At 34.0% G+C, this 18,546-nt stretch overlaps 1 protein-coding gene across 1 annotated transcript; it reads left to right on the forward strand.

Moving 5' to 3' along the window:
- The first annotated feature begins 4,874 nt into the window (after positions 1–4,874).
- On the forward strand, positions 4,875–18,209 carry LOC25501052 (uncharacterized). The gene is made up of 9 exons (XM_024773287.2): positions 4,875–5,481; positions 5,555–6,662; positions 6,851–7,126; positions 7,242–7,769; positions 9,759–10,342; positions 10,686–10,733; positions 10,872–13,726; positions 14,497–14,572; positions 17,978–18,209. Exons 1-7 carry the CDS (start codon positions 4,979–4,981, stop codon positions 13,720–13,722), a joined length of 5,898 nt encoding a protein of 1,965 aa, XP_024629055.1. The 5' UTR covers positions 4,875–4,978; the 3' UTR covers positions 13,723–13,726; positions 14,497–14,572; positions 17,978–18,209.
- Positions 18,210–18,546: the final 337 nt, after the last annotated feature.

Raw genomic sequence — 18,546 nt, forward strand, 5'->3', positions numbered from 1 at the left:
TCTAAAGTGACATACAATTTGGGACGGATGGAGTATGGAGTAGTAAAAAAATATCCAACCCTAAAATATCGGTCACATAGGCTAATTCATCAAGGATTTTAAAAAAAAAAGACTAAGGTAAGGAAATGACTCAATAAGAAAGAATGATATATATCCAATTTCTTGTTAAGGATTCTTAATTGTTCAAGGATAGACCTGAGTAGATAAAATAAAAATGCTTTTGCGCTTGAATTCATGTGACATTTTCAAAGTTAAATTTGCTTTGAAGCATACCAGTGGCAAACGATTCCCACTAAGCTTAACTTGTCAAATGTGTCCCTATGCATGCAATACTTTTACCTGTTGAATCTGATGAAACAGAATACACATTAAGATCACAAAAGCTCGATAAAATTCTTCTTCTACAATAGATACAATGGTACAATCCTCTAAAATTGAAATTTCCATAGCCTACATGAATTACAAAGATTGTATATAAGGCATCTAAATATAATTAATTTGTAGAATCTTTTTTTATTAGTGTTCAATTGATAGATGAGAAGAATTTCAAAGGGTTGTACTATATTAAAGGGGGTTTGATTGTTTCACCTTTTGATTGCACCTAGTGCATTTTAATCATCAAATAATGATACATATTTAATAAATGGAGTTATGAAAGTTAGTGGGTCAATAATGTTTAATTAGAGATGAGAACTCTCTCTAAAGCATTTGTGTACATTGAACATTGTGTGAAATTAAGAGATTTGAGAGATGATAGAAAACTTTTTTAGAGTGCCACCTCATCATAAATCTTGCATAAGAACAACTCAATCCATCAATATTTTTTAGAGTGTACATTTTTTTATTGCACAGGTTTTCTTAAATGCGCTTAATATATTTTTTTTAGAACAAGTTAAAATAGAATATATTATTGAACGTCTGAAGATTTCAGCACAAGGAGTGTCAAAAACCCAGCTTAAAGAGTATCAAATACAATAAAAAAAAATACGGGGAACAAAACAGGAAAAACAAAAAAAAAAGAGTTACCCTGTTACATAATAATTCCCAAGTAAGGTAAAGGATTTAACCACCAAGAATGGTAGGAGAAAACAAAATTAGGACGATTTGCTTTCAGCCACAGTAAGATTGAAGCTTAACTTTATTTAACAATTAAGTAATCGAAGCTTCTATTTGGTGAAAAACCCGAGCATTCCTTTCAAGCCAAATCATCCACACACAAGATAACCATATAAGATGAAAAGCGGAGCGGTTGTTTTTTGAAAAGCCTCCTAAGGTGCCAAATTGATATAAATGGTCTGGCACATGTTGTTTCTTGTCAACTTTTGCATCCATAGGAGGCTTTGATTTTACTCTAAAATCCGTGATGCACGTAGCCCTTACATTCTTCCCAATATGAAAAATAAAATAAAAATAAAGCATAGTGTATGTTTCAGGAAAAGTTGTGCCAACGACATTCATCAAAGCACCATCCCTATTAGTGACAATCACCTTAGGCATGTTGTCTTTTGAGGACAAAAGCCCTTTAACCATCGTAAGTGCCCCAAGTAAAGTTATCCTCTAGTTCAAAGTGAAGAAAGGCGAAACCAACAGAATACATCATTTTTGTAGAGGTGCAACCAATTATCTCAAACAACGGCATTCGATAGATGTTGGTTTTGTAAGTGGAGTCCATGACCAAAACGGTCGGAAAAGTGTTGAGCAATTTAATTGACTCCGGATGAGTAAAAAATATGTCTTCAAAAGTGGTTTCCTCACTATTGCATCTTGTGTAATAGACGTATTGATGCTCCACAAACTTCGAGATCAAATATTGCAACTCCGTCATGTCACATCTTTGCCCCTTGCGCCTTCTTGTTCGCACATTGCACACTTGCTTGATAGTTGTCACACTTTATTTATTATTTTGCTTCAAATTGGTGAGAATATTCCGAGGCACCGCCAAACTCTTTGTTATGTCGATAACTTTTTTCTTCTCCTCCGCACTAAGTCTACCGGCAAGAAGGTGTCCTGATAACTTTTCCTCCAAGTCATGGTTGTGCATTCCACAAAGCATTGCGATCCACTAATCATTTATATCCTTATCAAATAAACCTTTCAACCTAAACGGACAATTACATTTCCTTAGTCTATGCCTTCAATCCACTAACTTTTATGTGTGAATGAACTAAAATCAAAGTGAGAATAGAAAAATTCCAAAAGTAAGCCTAAAAAAAGGAGTATTGTTGTTGACACATTTGATTTGGCTGAGAAACACGAGTAAATTACTCAAATGCCCCTCGGTAGTTAACTGCCAAAATTTTAAAGAACCGACTGCAATTAACTGCCGAGGAAAACTTCGGCAGTTAACTGCCGAGGAATTTCAAACCTGAAATTAAATAAGGAAATACAAATAAATTTTCCTTAATTAAATTTAATTCTTTAATCATTTTAAGGAATTAAACATAATTATTTTTATGATTTCATTCATATGATTTTGTTGCCATAAATAAAGAAATATGATAGATGAATAATATCTGCAATCAGTGGTTAATAGATCTAAAATGATGATTCAATAAAAAAAATGCAACAACAAAAACGTTACAAACGATATAATAATTATATTTGTAATTATTAGTAATTAATTTCATTGATGTCTGTCATTATTCATAGGTTTGACTAACCTATTATTACTTTATAATAATATTTCAGATATTATTACTTTAATTAACATGAAAAACGCAACAACAAAAAATAAAAATGTTTGCCATCGGTAATTAATGGACCTAAAATAGTGATTCAATAAAAAAAAATGCAACAACAAAAAACATTATAAATGATAGAATAATTATATTTGTAATTAATTTCATTGATGTCTATCATTATGTTGACTAACCTATTATTGCTTTATAATATTTTAGATATTATTCATCTCTCTTTCAAATAACTATATTTGTAATTTGTAATTATTCTATTAATAAAACCTCTTTTCTATTACGAGTAAGAAACGTGATCGAATATGTAATTCTAGGATCTCATATTTTTTCATTTATGGCAACAAAATTATATCAATGAAATCAACAACGTTACAAAAAGAATTCATGTAGTAAAGAATTAAATTTAATTAAGGGAAAATTTAGGTGTATTTCCTTATTTAATTTCAGGTTTGAAATTCTTCGACAGTTAACTGCCGAAGTTTTCCTCGGCAGTTAACTGCAGCCGGTTCTTTAAAATTTCGACAGTTAACTGCCGAATGGTATTTGAGTAAATTAACCGTGTTTCTCAGCCAAACACTACAAGAAAAACTGCATTTTGCGACTTTTAAAATCGCTAATTGCGACTGTTAGAAGGGTCGCAAATGTACATTTGCGACTGTTCCCCAACAGTCGCGGATGTTGGGGTCGCAACTGTCTTTTGCGACCCTTCATAGAACAGTCGCTCCAACCGTCGCAAAGGATGTTGCAACAGTTCCTAACCGTTGCAATTTTAAATCTGCAACCCCTCTAAACGGTAGTTGAAGGCATCACGTTCCGTGTATATATTGTAGTAAGACCACCCCCAATGGGGTTATTGAAAGCCATTTTCAACCTATCGAGCCATTGGAGAAGGCTTATTGAAGATGATGTGGATGAAAGAGATGATGAACCAATTCAACATGTTGAAAATCTTATCCGGAAGGCCACACGTCGCGATCCGGTTGGCCACATTGAGCGCGTGTGATGCACGCACCGACAGGGCGCGTTTGTTGCAGGTGGACGCGGAGAGAGAAGGTTGTTTGGATAAAGCTGTGACACGTGGTCTTTCATGATTGGCTGGTTGGATTTTTATCTTCTTAATAATTTGGATTAAATTATTTCATTGCAAATAATTTTTTATTTTTTTTACCAAAATTCGTGATATTTTTTTCTCTACAAATAGAGACTTGGATCATTTGATTTGGACACAGAAAAAAAAAAAACCAAAATTTTCACTCTCTTAATTTTATTATTAGCATTTCTTTTGAAGTTCTAGTTTTTGTTTAGTGAAATGGATCCCAATAATAATCAATTCAACACCTAAAATTCTTCTGATTACTCATTTAGCTACCAAAATCCCAACAATTATCAACACCCAAATCAATTTCCCAACCAACATCTTCAAAACCCAAATCAATTTCCCAACCAACATATTACATATTACATAATATGCTCAACGTTGGACCAATTTTGAGCAACTTGGGGGAAGTGGATCTAGTACACCGCAACCATACTCGACCGAGGTGTTACCATCTTTTGCAAATAGGGCTGGAAATGATTCGAGTCGAGTCGAACCTGTCTGAGCTCGACTCGATAAAAATTGGTTCGGCTCAAAACTTGACTCGAGTTTGAAACGATTTTTTTTTTAACTCGTATTCGGCTCGTTACTATGAAGGTAGAAAGGCAGTAGCACTTACTACTGTAGCTCATACCATGTTTCACTTTATGCTCATTATCATCCACCTCTCTTATATACATTCTTACTCTCTAATATTTTCAAAACACCCGATGTGGGACTATTTATGTACAAATGTTTGTTTAAAAACCTTCAAAAGATATTAACTTTTTTCCTCTATCATAACAATTATCGTTGATTATTAATCAAATTAGTAATAATTCCTATGAAAAAAGTACATAATTATTAGAAGAAGCTTGTAATAAATTACATATAATATAACAATAACGCAGGGGTATATTTGATATTCAGTTGGGCGCGAATGTTTTGTGTCGAGGGAAAAGCATATTCATGGAATTAACAAGGTAAATTTCATGTGTGAATGAAGAAAAATCAAAGTGAGAATAGCAAAATTCCAAAAGTAAGCCTAAAAAAAGAAGAACGAGACTAGACGGTAGTTGAAGGGATCGCGTTCCGTGTATATACTGTAGTAACACTAACACACACAAACAAACCTGTGGTTTCTCTTTCTTCTGCACTGCCTTATCCATGCGTTGACTTCAATTCCTGTGCACTCGCTCAAATCGAATCAATGGCTTTTTCTTCATCTTCTTCACCTTTACAATTAAATCCTGAATGGATATATGACGTGTTCATCAATTTTAGATCAAAAGACACTGGCAAAAGTTTCGTTTCTCATCTCTATGCTGTCCTTAAAAAAGCCAGAATCAAACACATCGACATCGATCAGCTTCACGATGGAGTCTTGCTAGAGTCAGAACTATTTGAAGCAATAAAAATGTCCCGTATGTCTATCCTTGTTTTCTCCAAAAACTACACTGAATCTAGTTGGTGCCTCGACGAGCTGCAAAGAGTCATGGAGTGTCGCAGAACTCATGGGCAGATGGTTGTCCCTCTATTTTATGATGTTACTCCATCGGATGTGCGCTACCAGAAGGGTCATTTTGGAAAAAAACTTAGAGCTGCTGCAAAAAGAATCTCAGGAAAGGGAATGAGGGAACATGTGGTATCTGGTTGGAGGGTTGCACTCTCAGAAGCTGCTAACATCTCAGGTTGGGATGCCTCCAATTTCAGGTAACATTAGAATATTTTTGACCTTGTAGTCTTCACTAATATTTTTTATCCTCACTCTGTTTTCCCATCCAAGGAATGAAGCTGAACTACTGCGGAAAATTATTGAAGACGTCTTGAGAAAGCTAAAGGGCAGCCGCAGATTATTGTCTATTCCGGAATTTCCAGTTGGATTGGATACCCATGTGCAAGAAGCGATCCAGATTATTGAAAATCAATCAAACAATGTTTGCTCTATGGGGATCTGGGGTATGGGTGGATCGGGGAAAACAACCACAGCCAAAGCCATCTACAATCAAATTTATCACACATTTTTGTATCACCATTTCATTGCGAATATTAGACAAGTTTGTGAAAGAGGTGATGAAGGGATTATTCATTTACAAGAACAGCTTCTTGCAAATGTCTTGGGATTTAATGAGAAGATATATAACACTGCATCCGGGATAACCACAATTGAGGACAGACTTAGTGGGATAAAGGCACTTATTGTACTCGATGACGTAAGCACACTTGAGCAAGCAGAAGCCCTATGTGGAAACAGTAAATGGTTCGGTTCAGGAAGCGTATTGATCGTTACATCTAGGGATACACGCATACTTAGGTTACTTGAAGTTAAGTATAGGCTTACAATGAAGGAAATGGTCGAAGGTAAGTCTCTTGAGCTTTTTTGTTGGCATGCTTTTAGACAACCTAGTCCAATAGAAGACTTCAGTGAACTCTCAAGGAGCGTAGTTGCTTATTGTGGAGGATTACCACTGGCTCTTGAAATCATTGGGTCTATGTTACATTACAGGACAAAACAAGAATGGAGAAGTGTACTGTCAAAATTTGAGAAAATTCCCCATTATCTAATGCAGCAGATACTGAAAATAAGTTATGATGGTTTAATGGATGATATGGTAAAGGCTGTATTTCTTGACATATGTTGTTTCTTTATTGGTGAGGACAAAGCCTATGTTACAGAGATACTAAATGGCTGTGGACTTTGTGCTGATATTGGAATAGCTGTCCTCATAGAGCGGAGCCTCTTAAAAGTTGAGGACAATAACACCCTTGGAATGCATAAGTTAATAAGAGACATGGGAAGAGAAATTGTTCGTGAAAGTTCAGCAAAAGAGCCAGGGGAGCGTAGTCGATTGTGGTTTCATGACGATATACACGATGTTTTGACAGAAAATACTGTAAGAACTATAACCACCCTCCATCTTCTTATCAAAATCATAAGACTTTTTATTTGTTTCAGAACTGTTTTCTCTTGTCATGTTCCTTACAAGTGTGCTTAGGCTGCAATACAGTAGCTTTACACATCACTTTGTTTCCAGTAAAAGAAAAAGGTTTCCCATTAATTTTATATTTTCCTCGCATGCAGGGAAGGAAAAATGTAGAGGGGTTGGTTTTGAAGTCGCAAAGAACTGGCAGAGTTTGCTTCAGTACTGAATCTTTCAAGAGGATGAAGGACCTTAGACTTCTGAAACTTGATCGTGTTGACCTCACTGGAGATTATGGTTACCTTTCTAAAGAACTGAGGTGGGTCCATTGGAAAGGATTTACCTTCAACTATATACCTGATGACTTTCATCAAGGAAATCTAGTTGTTTTTGAATTAACACACAGCAATATTAAACACGTATGGAACGAAACCAAGGTATAAAATTAACATTTTCTTTTGAAACTAAAAGTTCAACACAATTATAGTTGTTGCCACCATTTCATTTTCCATTTTACTCTAATTTTTATTTTAAACATTTATCTTCTTGCAGGTGCTGGTGAATCTAAAAATTCTCAATCTCAGTCATTCAATTTACTTGGAAAGCTCCCCAGACTTTTCAAAATTACCCAATCTTGAAAAGCTCATCATGAACGATTGTCCATGTTTGTCTGAGATACACCCTTCCATTGGAGATCTCAATAATATTCATCTGATAAATTTGAAGAACTGTATAAGTCTTAGCAAGTTTCCAAAGAATATCTTTAAGTTGAAATCATTGAAGACTCTCATCCTTTTAGGTTGTACGAAGATTGGCTCGTTGGAAAAAGACATAGTGCAGATGGAATCCTTGACAGAACTGATTACAAATAATACACTTGTAAAAGAAGTGGTTTTTTCAAAACATAGAAGTGTTTCGGTACATTGCCAATCAGAGATTCATCTGAAAGAAGTATTAAGAAGATTTCTTGAAGGTCTATACGGTGCAGGTCTCACTAAAATTGGAACATCGCATGCATCACAAATTTCGGATCTTTCCTTGAGATCACTTTTGATTGGAATAGGAAAGAGCATATCACAGGTTCCTTTTCTATCCTTTTGCCTTTTCTAACCTTTATCTATTATAATATAATATGTTAAATCCTGAAGAAAAGAATAAACTGAAACAATGATGGCGATCACAAGATGAATATGAATCAATTCCAAAATTTGTCTTTAGTATAACAACCAGAAGAAATAGAACTGCTGTGCTCTCCGAAAATATTCTTGAACTACGATAGAAATTATAAAATACTTGCAGTTGAGATACTAATGCCCAAATCAGCTTTAGGATGCAATAGATGGATGACGAGTGAGCTGGGATGACTAAGGAAAACATGCCAAATGTCTGAAGATGCGCTTACAGCAATTGAAGTATATGGCTGTGTAGTCCTCAGTCGGAAATAAATGGCAGAATACAAAGAATGCTTTGCATCTATAATAAAGCATGCCCCCTATTTCGAGTCTTAGATGATAAAACCCATGTAGAAATTGAATGATGCAATTATTATTGATCGATCCTATGCATAGAGATGGTCAAACTTTTTTCTATGTGGGAATCATAAAGAGGAAATGAAAGGCGAGTGGACCAACATGAGAAAACGGGCATTAACCCTGTTGAAGTTATGGGTTTTAAATAAAAGGAGAAAGGCTGAGGCTAGTGCATTTGTGACGAAGTGTTGCGCTAGCGTGAGTCATAACCAACAAAAGTCACCATCAAAATGACCATCAACAGGAAAATAAGTCACCGTTAATATGATTCATTTGTGGGAAAAGGGTCACCACCAGGTATCGTCGGTGGGAATGTAAGTCACTGATATAGTGATACAATTCAATAGTGAGAAAAGAATTGCACAACAAGCACATAAGAATAGGAAGCAATGTGATTGTAACAACAGTAAGTCGTGTCTCAGAGTCAAACCACAACCAAACAAGAATATATCCTAGCAGACGAGAAAGAGGTGACGCCAACGCAGAAAGAATTGTCTGGAAACATTGCTTCATATGACGCCACACTAGGCTGAAGTGGCAGCTGGATTTGAAAATTGTTGTGGCTGAGATTAATGCGTGACAGCGCCTTAGCTATGCACTTTGTTTGATATTCTGGAACAAGGCAGATTGGCTCACCATGATTCACATTGTGGTGGTTTCATTGGATAACATTATCATAAAGTGCTTTGGTATGATGAAAGACAGTGGCAGGCAGCCATGATGGTTGCCGGATATGACAGTGACAGTGGTTGTCAAAGGTGACTGCGGCTCAGAAGCCAGAAAAGCTCAAAACACGTCAGAAAAAAGGATGACACAGCGACAGAAGGAGAAAACCGATTGAATCAAAGAAGAAAAAGATGGTTTGGTAAAATAAATCTTGAATATAACTATTACTACGTTCTCAAAGATTTGTGAACTCGGTAGAGGAATAGTGATGAGAAATGTCACGGAGGATCAAAACAGACTAGATACCCTATTGAACTTATGCGTATTAGATAAAAGGAGGAGAAAAATAACAAGAACTTTGAAAGTTAATGATACTAACTTGACTTGATACATAAGACTAAGCACTAACTCCTTTTTTAGAGATTCAAGACTCCTAATTCTGAATAAATAAAGAAATCTGAAAGAAATCATGATAATAACTAATAAATATGAAACTAATCCTACGAGATAATCTAAGATATTCTAAGATTACAAACTGATCCTTGAACATGAACTAAGACGCTCTAATATAATATATTCTAAGATATTTAATATACTCTAAACATAATATCAAGATATTATGGAATATTATTTTATATTCTAACATAATCATCACAAGTTGAAAGCCGTGTATTTTTTTAATGGGAAAGAGGGTATCCCCCGAGACCGTATCAGCTCTTTCAACTAGCTTCCTAGTTTATATTTTTCTTTATGCAGTACACAGTTATTTTCTTGAACATATTAACCTTTTGGAATTTGGATTGACATTCAGAAAAAGTCCATTTGAATAGTAGAGTAACATTATTAATTAAGTTAGCATATGCTCATGATACAGGGATTAACAACCAATGATTCTGGAGATTTTTCCCTTCCGGGGGACAATTACCCTTCTTGGTTAGCCTATACAGGTGAAGGATCTTCAGTAAATTTTCAAGTACCTGAGGATAGTGATTGCTGCTTGAAGGGAATAACTTTATGTGTTGTTTATTCATCAACACCTGAAAACATGGTAGCCGAATGTCTTAACGGTGTCTTAATCACTAATTACACAAAATGCACAATCCAAGCATACAAGAGAGACACATTATCCTCTTTTAACGATGAAGATTGGCAAGGTGTAGTGTCAAATTTAGGTGTTGGTGACAAGGTGGAGATAATTGTAGTTTTTGGGGACGGGTTGATTGTTAAGAAGACAACTGTCTATCTTATATATGACCAGTCAATTACTATAGAAGTTGATACTGATGAGAAAGATGCTTTGAAGAATGATGTTGATGCCAAGTCCAAAGGTGGTCCCTCAAGGTGTGATAATCAAAGAGATGTGGATGAAGCATGTAAAAGACACAAAGAAATTCTAAATCAATCAGAGGATGCAGATTATAAAGAGGCTTTGGTGAATGGTGTTGATGTCAACAAAAGGTTAAAAATTTGTTTTTCATTTTATAGTAGTATTTTAAAATTGATTGTTTGAATGAAAATATTTCATTTTCAATGATTAAATCCATCTTATTTGACCTTTATCTTTTGGCATTTTCATTGTTAAAATTTTATTTCATTAAGACCCTTTTTTTTTTTTTTGTAAATATGAAAAATTGTGTAAAAACTAAAACTCAAATATATATTATAGGTATAAGTCATTAATCCTTGTTATATATATATATATATATCAATTATGGAAATAAGTCTTTCCCATGTTTAATGAAGTTTAGCACTTCCCCACATTATACACCACCTCACTTTGTCTTCTCTGCTCTTTTTGAAGGATGGCTGAGCAAATTCCATATGCTGTTGCTGAAAGCCTCTTTAACAGGTGAGTAAATTTTCTACTTTTAATAAATATCATACCTGTCATATATAAGATACAAATATTTTTTCAATTTTTTTAAATACAAGAGAATTGTTAAAATGAAAACAATTAATTAGTGCACTTAATATTTTGTTTCAATAGGTTGACTTCGGCAGCCTTTCGTGAACTTGGACAAGTTTTTGGTGTTATGGATGAGTTGGAAAGACTTAAGAACTCTGTTGAATGCGTAAGAGTTGTGCTCCTTGACGCCCAGGATAAACAGGAACAAAATTTTGTTGTACAGAATTGGATAAGAAGGCTCACAGATGTGCTTCATCTTGCAGATGACTTGCTAGATGAATTTATTATTGAAGGTATGAGATACAAAGTGGATGCAGGTGATAATAACCGAGTGACATGGATTCATTCATCTTCTTCAAGCAATTATTTTCTACACCAAAAAATGGCTCCTGAAATTGAAAAAGTACAAAAAAAGTTTGATGTTGTGCTAGAACAAATGTCTAAGTTGAATTTAAGCTCAAAAGTTCCAGTGGTTAAGCAAACTGACAGTTTAAGGAACAAATCTATCTCTTTTTTGTTAGAATCAAACATCATGGGAAGAGAAGATGATAAAAAGGAGATTATAAATCTCTTGACACAACCACATGGAAATATCTCGTCAATTGTTATTGTAGGTATTGGAGGTATTGGCAAGACAACTCTTGCTCGATTCGTATATAATGATGTGGAAGTGCAAAAGCATTTTGAAAAGAAAATGTGGGTATGTGTATCTAGTAACTTTGATGTCAAGACCATTGTGAAGAAAATGTTGGAGTCATTAATCGATCGCAAAATTGATGATAAGTTATCATTTGAATACATACAACAGAAACTTCATGAAAATTTAACTGGTGAAAGGTACTTGTTAGTCTTGGATGACATTTGCAATGCTAGTCATGAAAAATGGACTCAATTGAGAACTTATTTGATGTGTGGTGCTGAAGATAGTAAGGTTTTAATGACAAGGCGTAGTGCAGTTGTATCAGAGAGACTTGAAGCAAGCGAGCTCTATGTTTTGAGTGGTTTGACTCTAGATGTATCTTGGAGTATGTTAAAGAAAATTATATTTGGGAAAGAACTCAGTGTAGTGAATCTACAACTTGAATCAATTGGTATAAAAATAGCAGAAAAGTGCATGGGAGTTCCACTAGCAATTAGAACTTTGGGAGGCTTACTGCAAAGGAAAAGTGAAGAAAGGGAATGGATCGATGTCTTACAAGGTGACTTTTGGGAATTATGCGAAGACAAAGAAAGCATCTCGTCAATCCTGAAATTTAGTTACCAAAGTTTGTCGCTTCAATTGAGACAATGTTTTGCTTATTGCTCTTTATATCCCAAGGATTGGGAAATTGAGAAGGATGCGTTGATTCAACTTTGGATGGCACAGGGTTATCTTGAATGCACAGATGAAAAACAACTCATGGAAGATGCCGGTAACGAATTTGTGAAGATTTTGTTGATAAAGTCATTTTTCCAAGATGCAAAAGTGGGTGGAGATGGAGATATAGTTAGTTTCAAAATGCATAATTTAATGCATGATCTTGCAATGAAAGTAGCTGGCAATGATTGTTGTTACTTGGATAGTGAGGCAGAAAGATGTGTACAAAAACCCATGCATGTATCGTTGAAACCCAGTGCAGTTCATTTGCTGGACTCATTAGATGCAAGCAGGTTGCAAACTTTGATTTTTCTGTCTTCCAATGAGGAGGAGGAATTGAATGGGGTTGAATTGTCAGTTATTTTAAATTTTGAACACTTGCGTGTCTTGAAGCTGTCATACTGTTGTTTAACCAAGTTGTCTGGTTCAATTGGAAAATTGAAACATTTAAGGTATCTTAACTTATCGCACTGCAGACGACTGGGAAGTCTTCACAAATCCATTAGCAGCCTTGTTTTCTTACAAACACTAATATTGGCACCTAATGAAAAGGTGGAGTTTTCGACATTGGTTGTATCAAAATTAATCAATTTGAGAAACCTTCACATCTCTGATTGGGAAGCCTCCAGAGATGAGACACCATCTGAATTTGTAAACTTGAGCGTTTGGCAATATGAAGGGATGGTTTTTTCAAACTGGCTCTCACCACTCACAAATATTGTTAAAATATCTTTCTTTTTGTGCGGAAGTCTGCAGTATCTCCCACCGTTGGAGCGTCTCCCATTCCTTAAGTCACTTCATATAAGTTTCCTTGAAGAACTGGAGTACATATATTATGAACAAGATTTTACTTCAGCGTTCTTTCCATCTTTGGAGAGCCTCTCCTTGCAGTTTTGTTACAAGTTGAAGGGATGGTGGAGGATTGGAGATGATTTCAACAACTGTTCACAAAATCTCTCATTGCCTCCCTTTCCTCGCCTTTGTCAATTATCAATCATAGGATGTCTGATGTTGACTTTCATGCCCACCTTTCCAAATCTTGAGAACGGGTTGGAATTGTACAATAGTAGGGCGGAAACATTGATAGCAACACTGAACACAGCAGCAGTAGAAAGAATGAATGACTTCCCTCCTCTTTCCATGCTCAAATCCTTGCACATTGATGGAGTTAGACTGGATGTGAAAAGTATCCCAAATGTTTGGATGAAAAATCTTACTTCTCTCCAGCTTCTTCAAATTAATTGGTTTTCACGCCAAGCATTTCAGCAAATCGAAACCTGGTTTAAAGATGATCTAAAGTACCTTCCATCTCTACAAACAATTGCCTTTCATAATTGTGAAGACCTAGAGGCATTGCCGGATTGGATATGCAACCTCTCATCGCTTCAGCATCTTAGGGTGTATGACTGCATAAATTTGGCATCACTGCCTGAAGGAATGCTCAATCTAACCAACTTACAGACCCTAGAAATCATCGGATGTCCCATCTTAGTTGAAGAGTGCCAGACACAGACAGGTGAAACTTGGGATAAAACTGCTCATGTACCAAAGATAATCTTATCATCTCTTCATTAAAAAGGTACCCACATTCCTTCTAGTTTATACATCTTAAAAAAATAACTCATACTTGCATTTCTTCTCTTCACTTATTCAGGCTTTCTCATTTGCATTTTTAAGTTGAAAGGTGAACTTTTAAATTGCTGTTTTAGCAGTTTATGTTTTTGAAGAAGCCAAATTAGTAGTTTATGTTAACCATGAAAATGGAAAAATAATGAAAAATCATAAATTCTTATTTGACCAATGAAAATGGGAAGAATCAATAATTTATCTTCTGTATCACTGTAGCATTTTCGATTGCAACTATCTACTTTTGAAATATTGAGATACTGAAGATTTTCTGAAATTTCCGGATTTCCATAATGTTATGCATCACTAACACTTATTTAGAGGTACTTTGAGTTTAGTCTTTATCTTCACTTGTTTTTTGGTAAAACTTTAAAACTGAAATCTAAACTTTAACCGGTAGGTATAAATAATTATATAGATTTAAATAGGCAAAAAGTAAATCAATAATCATCAAACTGGTCTCCCAAGGTTAATTTAGATCATGGGTTGCTTTAGATTAATTTTGAAATGATTAGGAGATGGATGAGTGGTACATATACATTGTATTGTTTTTGGCTTCTTTCTTCCCTTACTATTTCTCATTTCTATGATATGATATTTGCATGCAGTTTTTTATTACGCAATTTTCTTCTTATCCACTTCAGTATTTGAATTTTATGTACTATACTACTGATTTGACTTGTTATCTTGAATCTTGATGATTTCGATTATTTGTTAGCATAGGGAGGACCGAGGAAACACTTTTTCGTCTTTTATCAGAACAAAGCAGTACATCAGAGCTTTCCACATGATTCTTTGTGTAAGCTTTCTATTGCCCTACAACTTCCAGAATATGACTTTTTGATTCCTTTTTATTTTCCTGAAAGATAGTATCGTAAATTGTTATGCAACAGAAAATGCAACGAGATTTTCAAAGAAAACTTAAAGCTCCCAACTAAGTAACAAAAATTAGGGTCATCTTAACCGGTCTCCCCGAGACACTGGTTAAGAAAACCAAAAAAAGAAAGAAAAGTTTTAAATAAAAAAAGACTCTTTATTGACTTTTAAGACATTGACAACACAATTTCCAATGTGATGCATACTATATTTGGTTCTTAACTAGTGCCCGGGGGCGGGACACTAGTTAACATTTTCCCCAAAAATTAAAACAATCGACGGAGACCAATAGGGATGTCAACGTGGTGGGAGCTGAGAGTACTCCCCTACTCCTTGTCTCACTCCTCCCAACTTGCCCTAACCTTGTCCTCAATCTCGACCATGGAGAGTTTTTCTCAGGGCTGGCCTAAGGGTAAGGCGACCCAAGCCCTCGCTTTAGGCCTCTGAATTTTGGACTTAGAATAAAGGCCTAACAATAGACAAATTTGTGTGTGTGTAAAGGTCACACAACAAATGAATTATACAACTTATCATGAAACAAAGATGGTAGACGCGAGGCTTTATGATACTTACAACATGAGTTCAACACTTCCCTATACATCTTTACAATGCGCACTATTTTTCCCACTAGTGCTTCACTTACAACACTTCCACTTTTATAATGCAATATTTACTTTTCTTTTTTAACTGTAATGTTTTTTTAACACCTATGAGTTTATATTAATTTCTCTCATTAAAAAAGCCTCTTATTATACTCCGCTTTAGGCCACAAAATGTGTTAGGCCAACACTGGTTTTTCTCCCCATCTTTATTCTCTGCGGAACTCCATTGTTGCCTGCATAAAAAGAAACAAAAAAGCAACATAGTTTACACAAATAATTACTATATCATTTTAAAAATTAATTACGGACAAAATTACACAATTCGTCCCTTAACTTAATTTTAGCTAACATTTTCGTCATTTATCTTATTTTTCCCGATTTAATCTTTATGTTATAATTAGGTAACATTTTCTTCCTTTATCGTTTTCTTATCTTAATTTAGTCATTTATGTTATAAAATGTCAACATTGTTATCCTTTTTATCAATACAAAAACAATAAATTCAGAAAAGAAAAAACTTATAAAAAAATTCATCAAACTCGTAAACAAACCCAAATCTTCATCATACTAACATAGAAACCCAATTTTCATTAAAAAAATTCCATAAAAAAGGATAACAATGTTGACATTTTATAACATAAAAGATTAAATCGAGAAAAGAATAAGATAAAGGACAGAAGTGTTATCTAATTATAATATAAATGATGAAATCGAAAAGAAAAAAAAAAGTAAGATAAATGACGAAAGTGATCAAATTATTTAATTTTGCCTTAATTATTTAATAACCTTAAATGCAAGTCTCTAAAGTTCCTCAAAAAAAAAAAATTCTGATACTATCTTAGAGTTTGGGTTGGACGAAGTTCAACCCTATAAACCTACACTAACTTATTTAAGTAAAGCCTCCCATTAGTTAATATATTTTCAAATCATATCTCATCGCGTGGAGCCTCCAAAGCCACTAACGAAATTCAAACCCAAAACTTATAAATCCTAAATCTGAATTTTTAGGCTGGTTTTTGTCTCTGCAAATATGTCTCGTTTTAATTTTAGTTCCTGTAATTTTTTTTTTTGTTTTTGGTCCCTGCAAATATGTCTGTTTTGGTTTTGGTCCCTGCAAATATGTATGTTTTGGTTTTGGTCCATAGCCCCACTTTTCTGATGATTTACACACGTGATACATGATGACTAAACTCATTTATTAGAAAAATAGTCCCTGCAAAATCTTTTAATTTTTAAAAAGGTTCCTGCAAAATATTTTACTTTTGAAAATAGTCAAAGACTATGTTCAAAAACAAAATATTTTGCAGGGACCAAAAACAACAAAAAAAATTTACAGGGACTAAAACCAAAATGAGACATATTTGCAGGGATCCAAACCATATTTTAACCGTATTTTTACTATTGACCATAGTTGAAATATTGTGGCTGAACATTCTATATTTGCATAGAGTAACAATGACAATTTTCCATAAGTTAGTGGATTTTTTTTTCCTCACAAAACAATAAACAAGTAGTATACAAAGAAAAACAAATAAAAATAAAACACGCCAAAAAAAAAAAAATCTTTCACTTTAAAAACAAAAACACACCAAAGATCACAATTTTTTTTTGGTAGACCAAAGATCACAATTTAATCAAACTAAACAATATCTATACTTTCAATTCGTAAATTTGGCTAGTAAATAGCTAGCCTAGACAATTTTGAAGAATAAAATGTAGTCATTTATTTATGGTCAAATGCATCTAAAGGTCCTTAACTTTTTCGTTGTTCTCAAAGTCGTTTTAAGTTTCAAAAATCTCAAACAAGTCCTTTTAGTTTTTGAATCGTTTCAAACAAGTCCTTTTAAAGGATGATGGTGATGATTTAGATGATAGCAACAAAGAGCATCGTCCACCATTTGTCATACCTAAAAAGATGACTAATTTTATGTGGATGTTAGGAGCCAGATTTGATACCAAAATGAGTTCAAAGAAGCAATTACCAACTATGCTATATACAATAGGATTTGTTTGAAACGATTCAAAAACTAAAATGACTTGTTTGAGACTTTTGAAACTTAAAGGACGACTTTGGGAAAAATGAAAAACTTAAAAGACCTTTAGATGCATTTGACCTTTATTTATATACATTGAGGTTTAGGACTAATGGAACCGGAAGTCGGAAGTCGAACCTGCAACAACTAATTTTTATATGACCAGTGTTGAGGCAAGATGATGACATCTATACTATATCCTTATTTATTAATTTTGTTAGGTTTGCATCAACTTAACCTAGTTTTTTCCTGCTCATTTGCTTTATTAGGTTTGCAATTATTTAACTTAACAAATTCAATTTAAAAAAATGTATGGCACCAATTTCATTCCTATACTCTTGCCTTTTTTTTATACACTTGTTTGATGTTGCACATTTGTTCTAGAAACTATGAGCATATCAATGATCACGTTTGATGTCTTCTATTTTAAACATTTTTTTTAACCAATTTCATGCCTTTATTTCATTCCTATCATGTTGCCTTTTTTTTTTTTGACAATATTTTCTACACTTATTTAATACGTTTACAAACAGAATATACTAATTTCCATGCAAACTCGGCTACACTAATTTCCATGTAAATTTGGTTATATATATCAAGCCCTAAACGTGTTTCTCTCAAAAAAATTCTCTTTATATATAGTATAGATGTTGCTAAGTTTTTGTGATCATTATGTTTGGGGTGATGTTTCAGGTTTACCTTAGATATTGGAATGTTCAGAAGTATGTACGGACTACTCGTCAACCATTCAATGTAGAGCTTCTTTCTTACTTATCACAGTCAATGTCATAGTTTATGACTTGTTCAAAAAAATGTCATAGTTTATCATTTGTTTTCTGTTGTACCATCTAATTGGTTTTAAGTAATCATCGTATCATATGCTTGTAAATATTAAATAATTTATCAAAGTTCAAATTTTATCATATTTTCCTTGGTCTCTAGCACCGGACATCTCTTCCAGATGTTACACTTGGTCGGGTTAGTTTCTTTTTGATTTTATCACATGATTTGTGGAACTAACGAAACTGCTCCCGCAATTTTAACTAAATTCAGTTATGAAATCTCTATATAAATAGTGGATTTCACTCAGTTCAAAAAAAATCAAAAAGTGATATTGAGTTCAACGCAAAAAACTAAATTTAAGTATGAATTGTTTTATGATTAATCAAAATTCAATACAATAAACAATTTACAAAACTATAACTATCTCATGCCAAACCTATTGATAAACAAAAACACACTACTTGGAAGATTATCGAAAT

This window comes from Medicago truncatula, chromosome 8 (genome assembly GCF_003473485.1).
Source record: "Medicago truncatula cultivar Jemalong A17 chromosome 8, MtrunA17r5.0-ANR, whole genome shotgun sequence".
Taxonomy (NCBI): Eukaryota; Viridiplantae; Streptophyta; class Magnoliopsida; order Fabales; family Fabaceae; genus Medicago; species Medicago truncatula.

What these genes read in the sequence shown, in the direction of transcription:
- LOC25501052 (XM_024773287.2), top strand. Translation starts at nt 4,979, where the DNA reads ATGGCTTTTTCTTCATCTTCTTCACCTTTACAATTAAATCCTGAATGG. An exon ending in ATGTTTTGACAGAAAATACT is followed by an intron (nt 6,663 to 6,850) that starts GTAAGAACTATA and finishes CCTCGCATGCAG; the next exon opens with GGAAGGAAAAATGTAGAGGG. An exon ending in GCTGAAAGCCTCTTTAACAG is followed by an intron (nt 10,734 to 10,871) that starts GTGAGTAAATTT and finishes TTGTTTCAATAG; the next exon opens with GTTGACTTCGGCAGCCTTTC.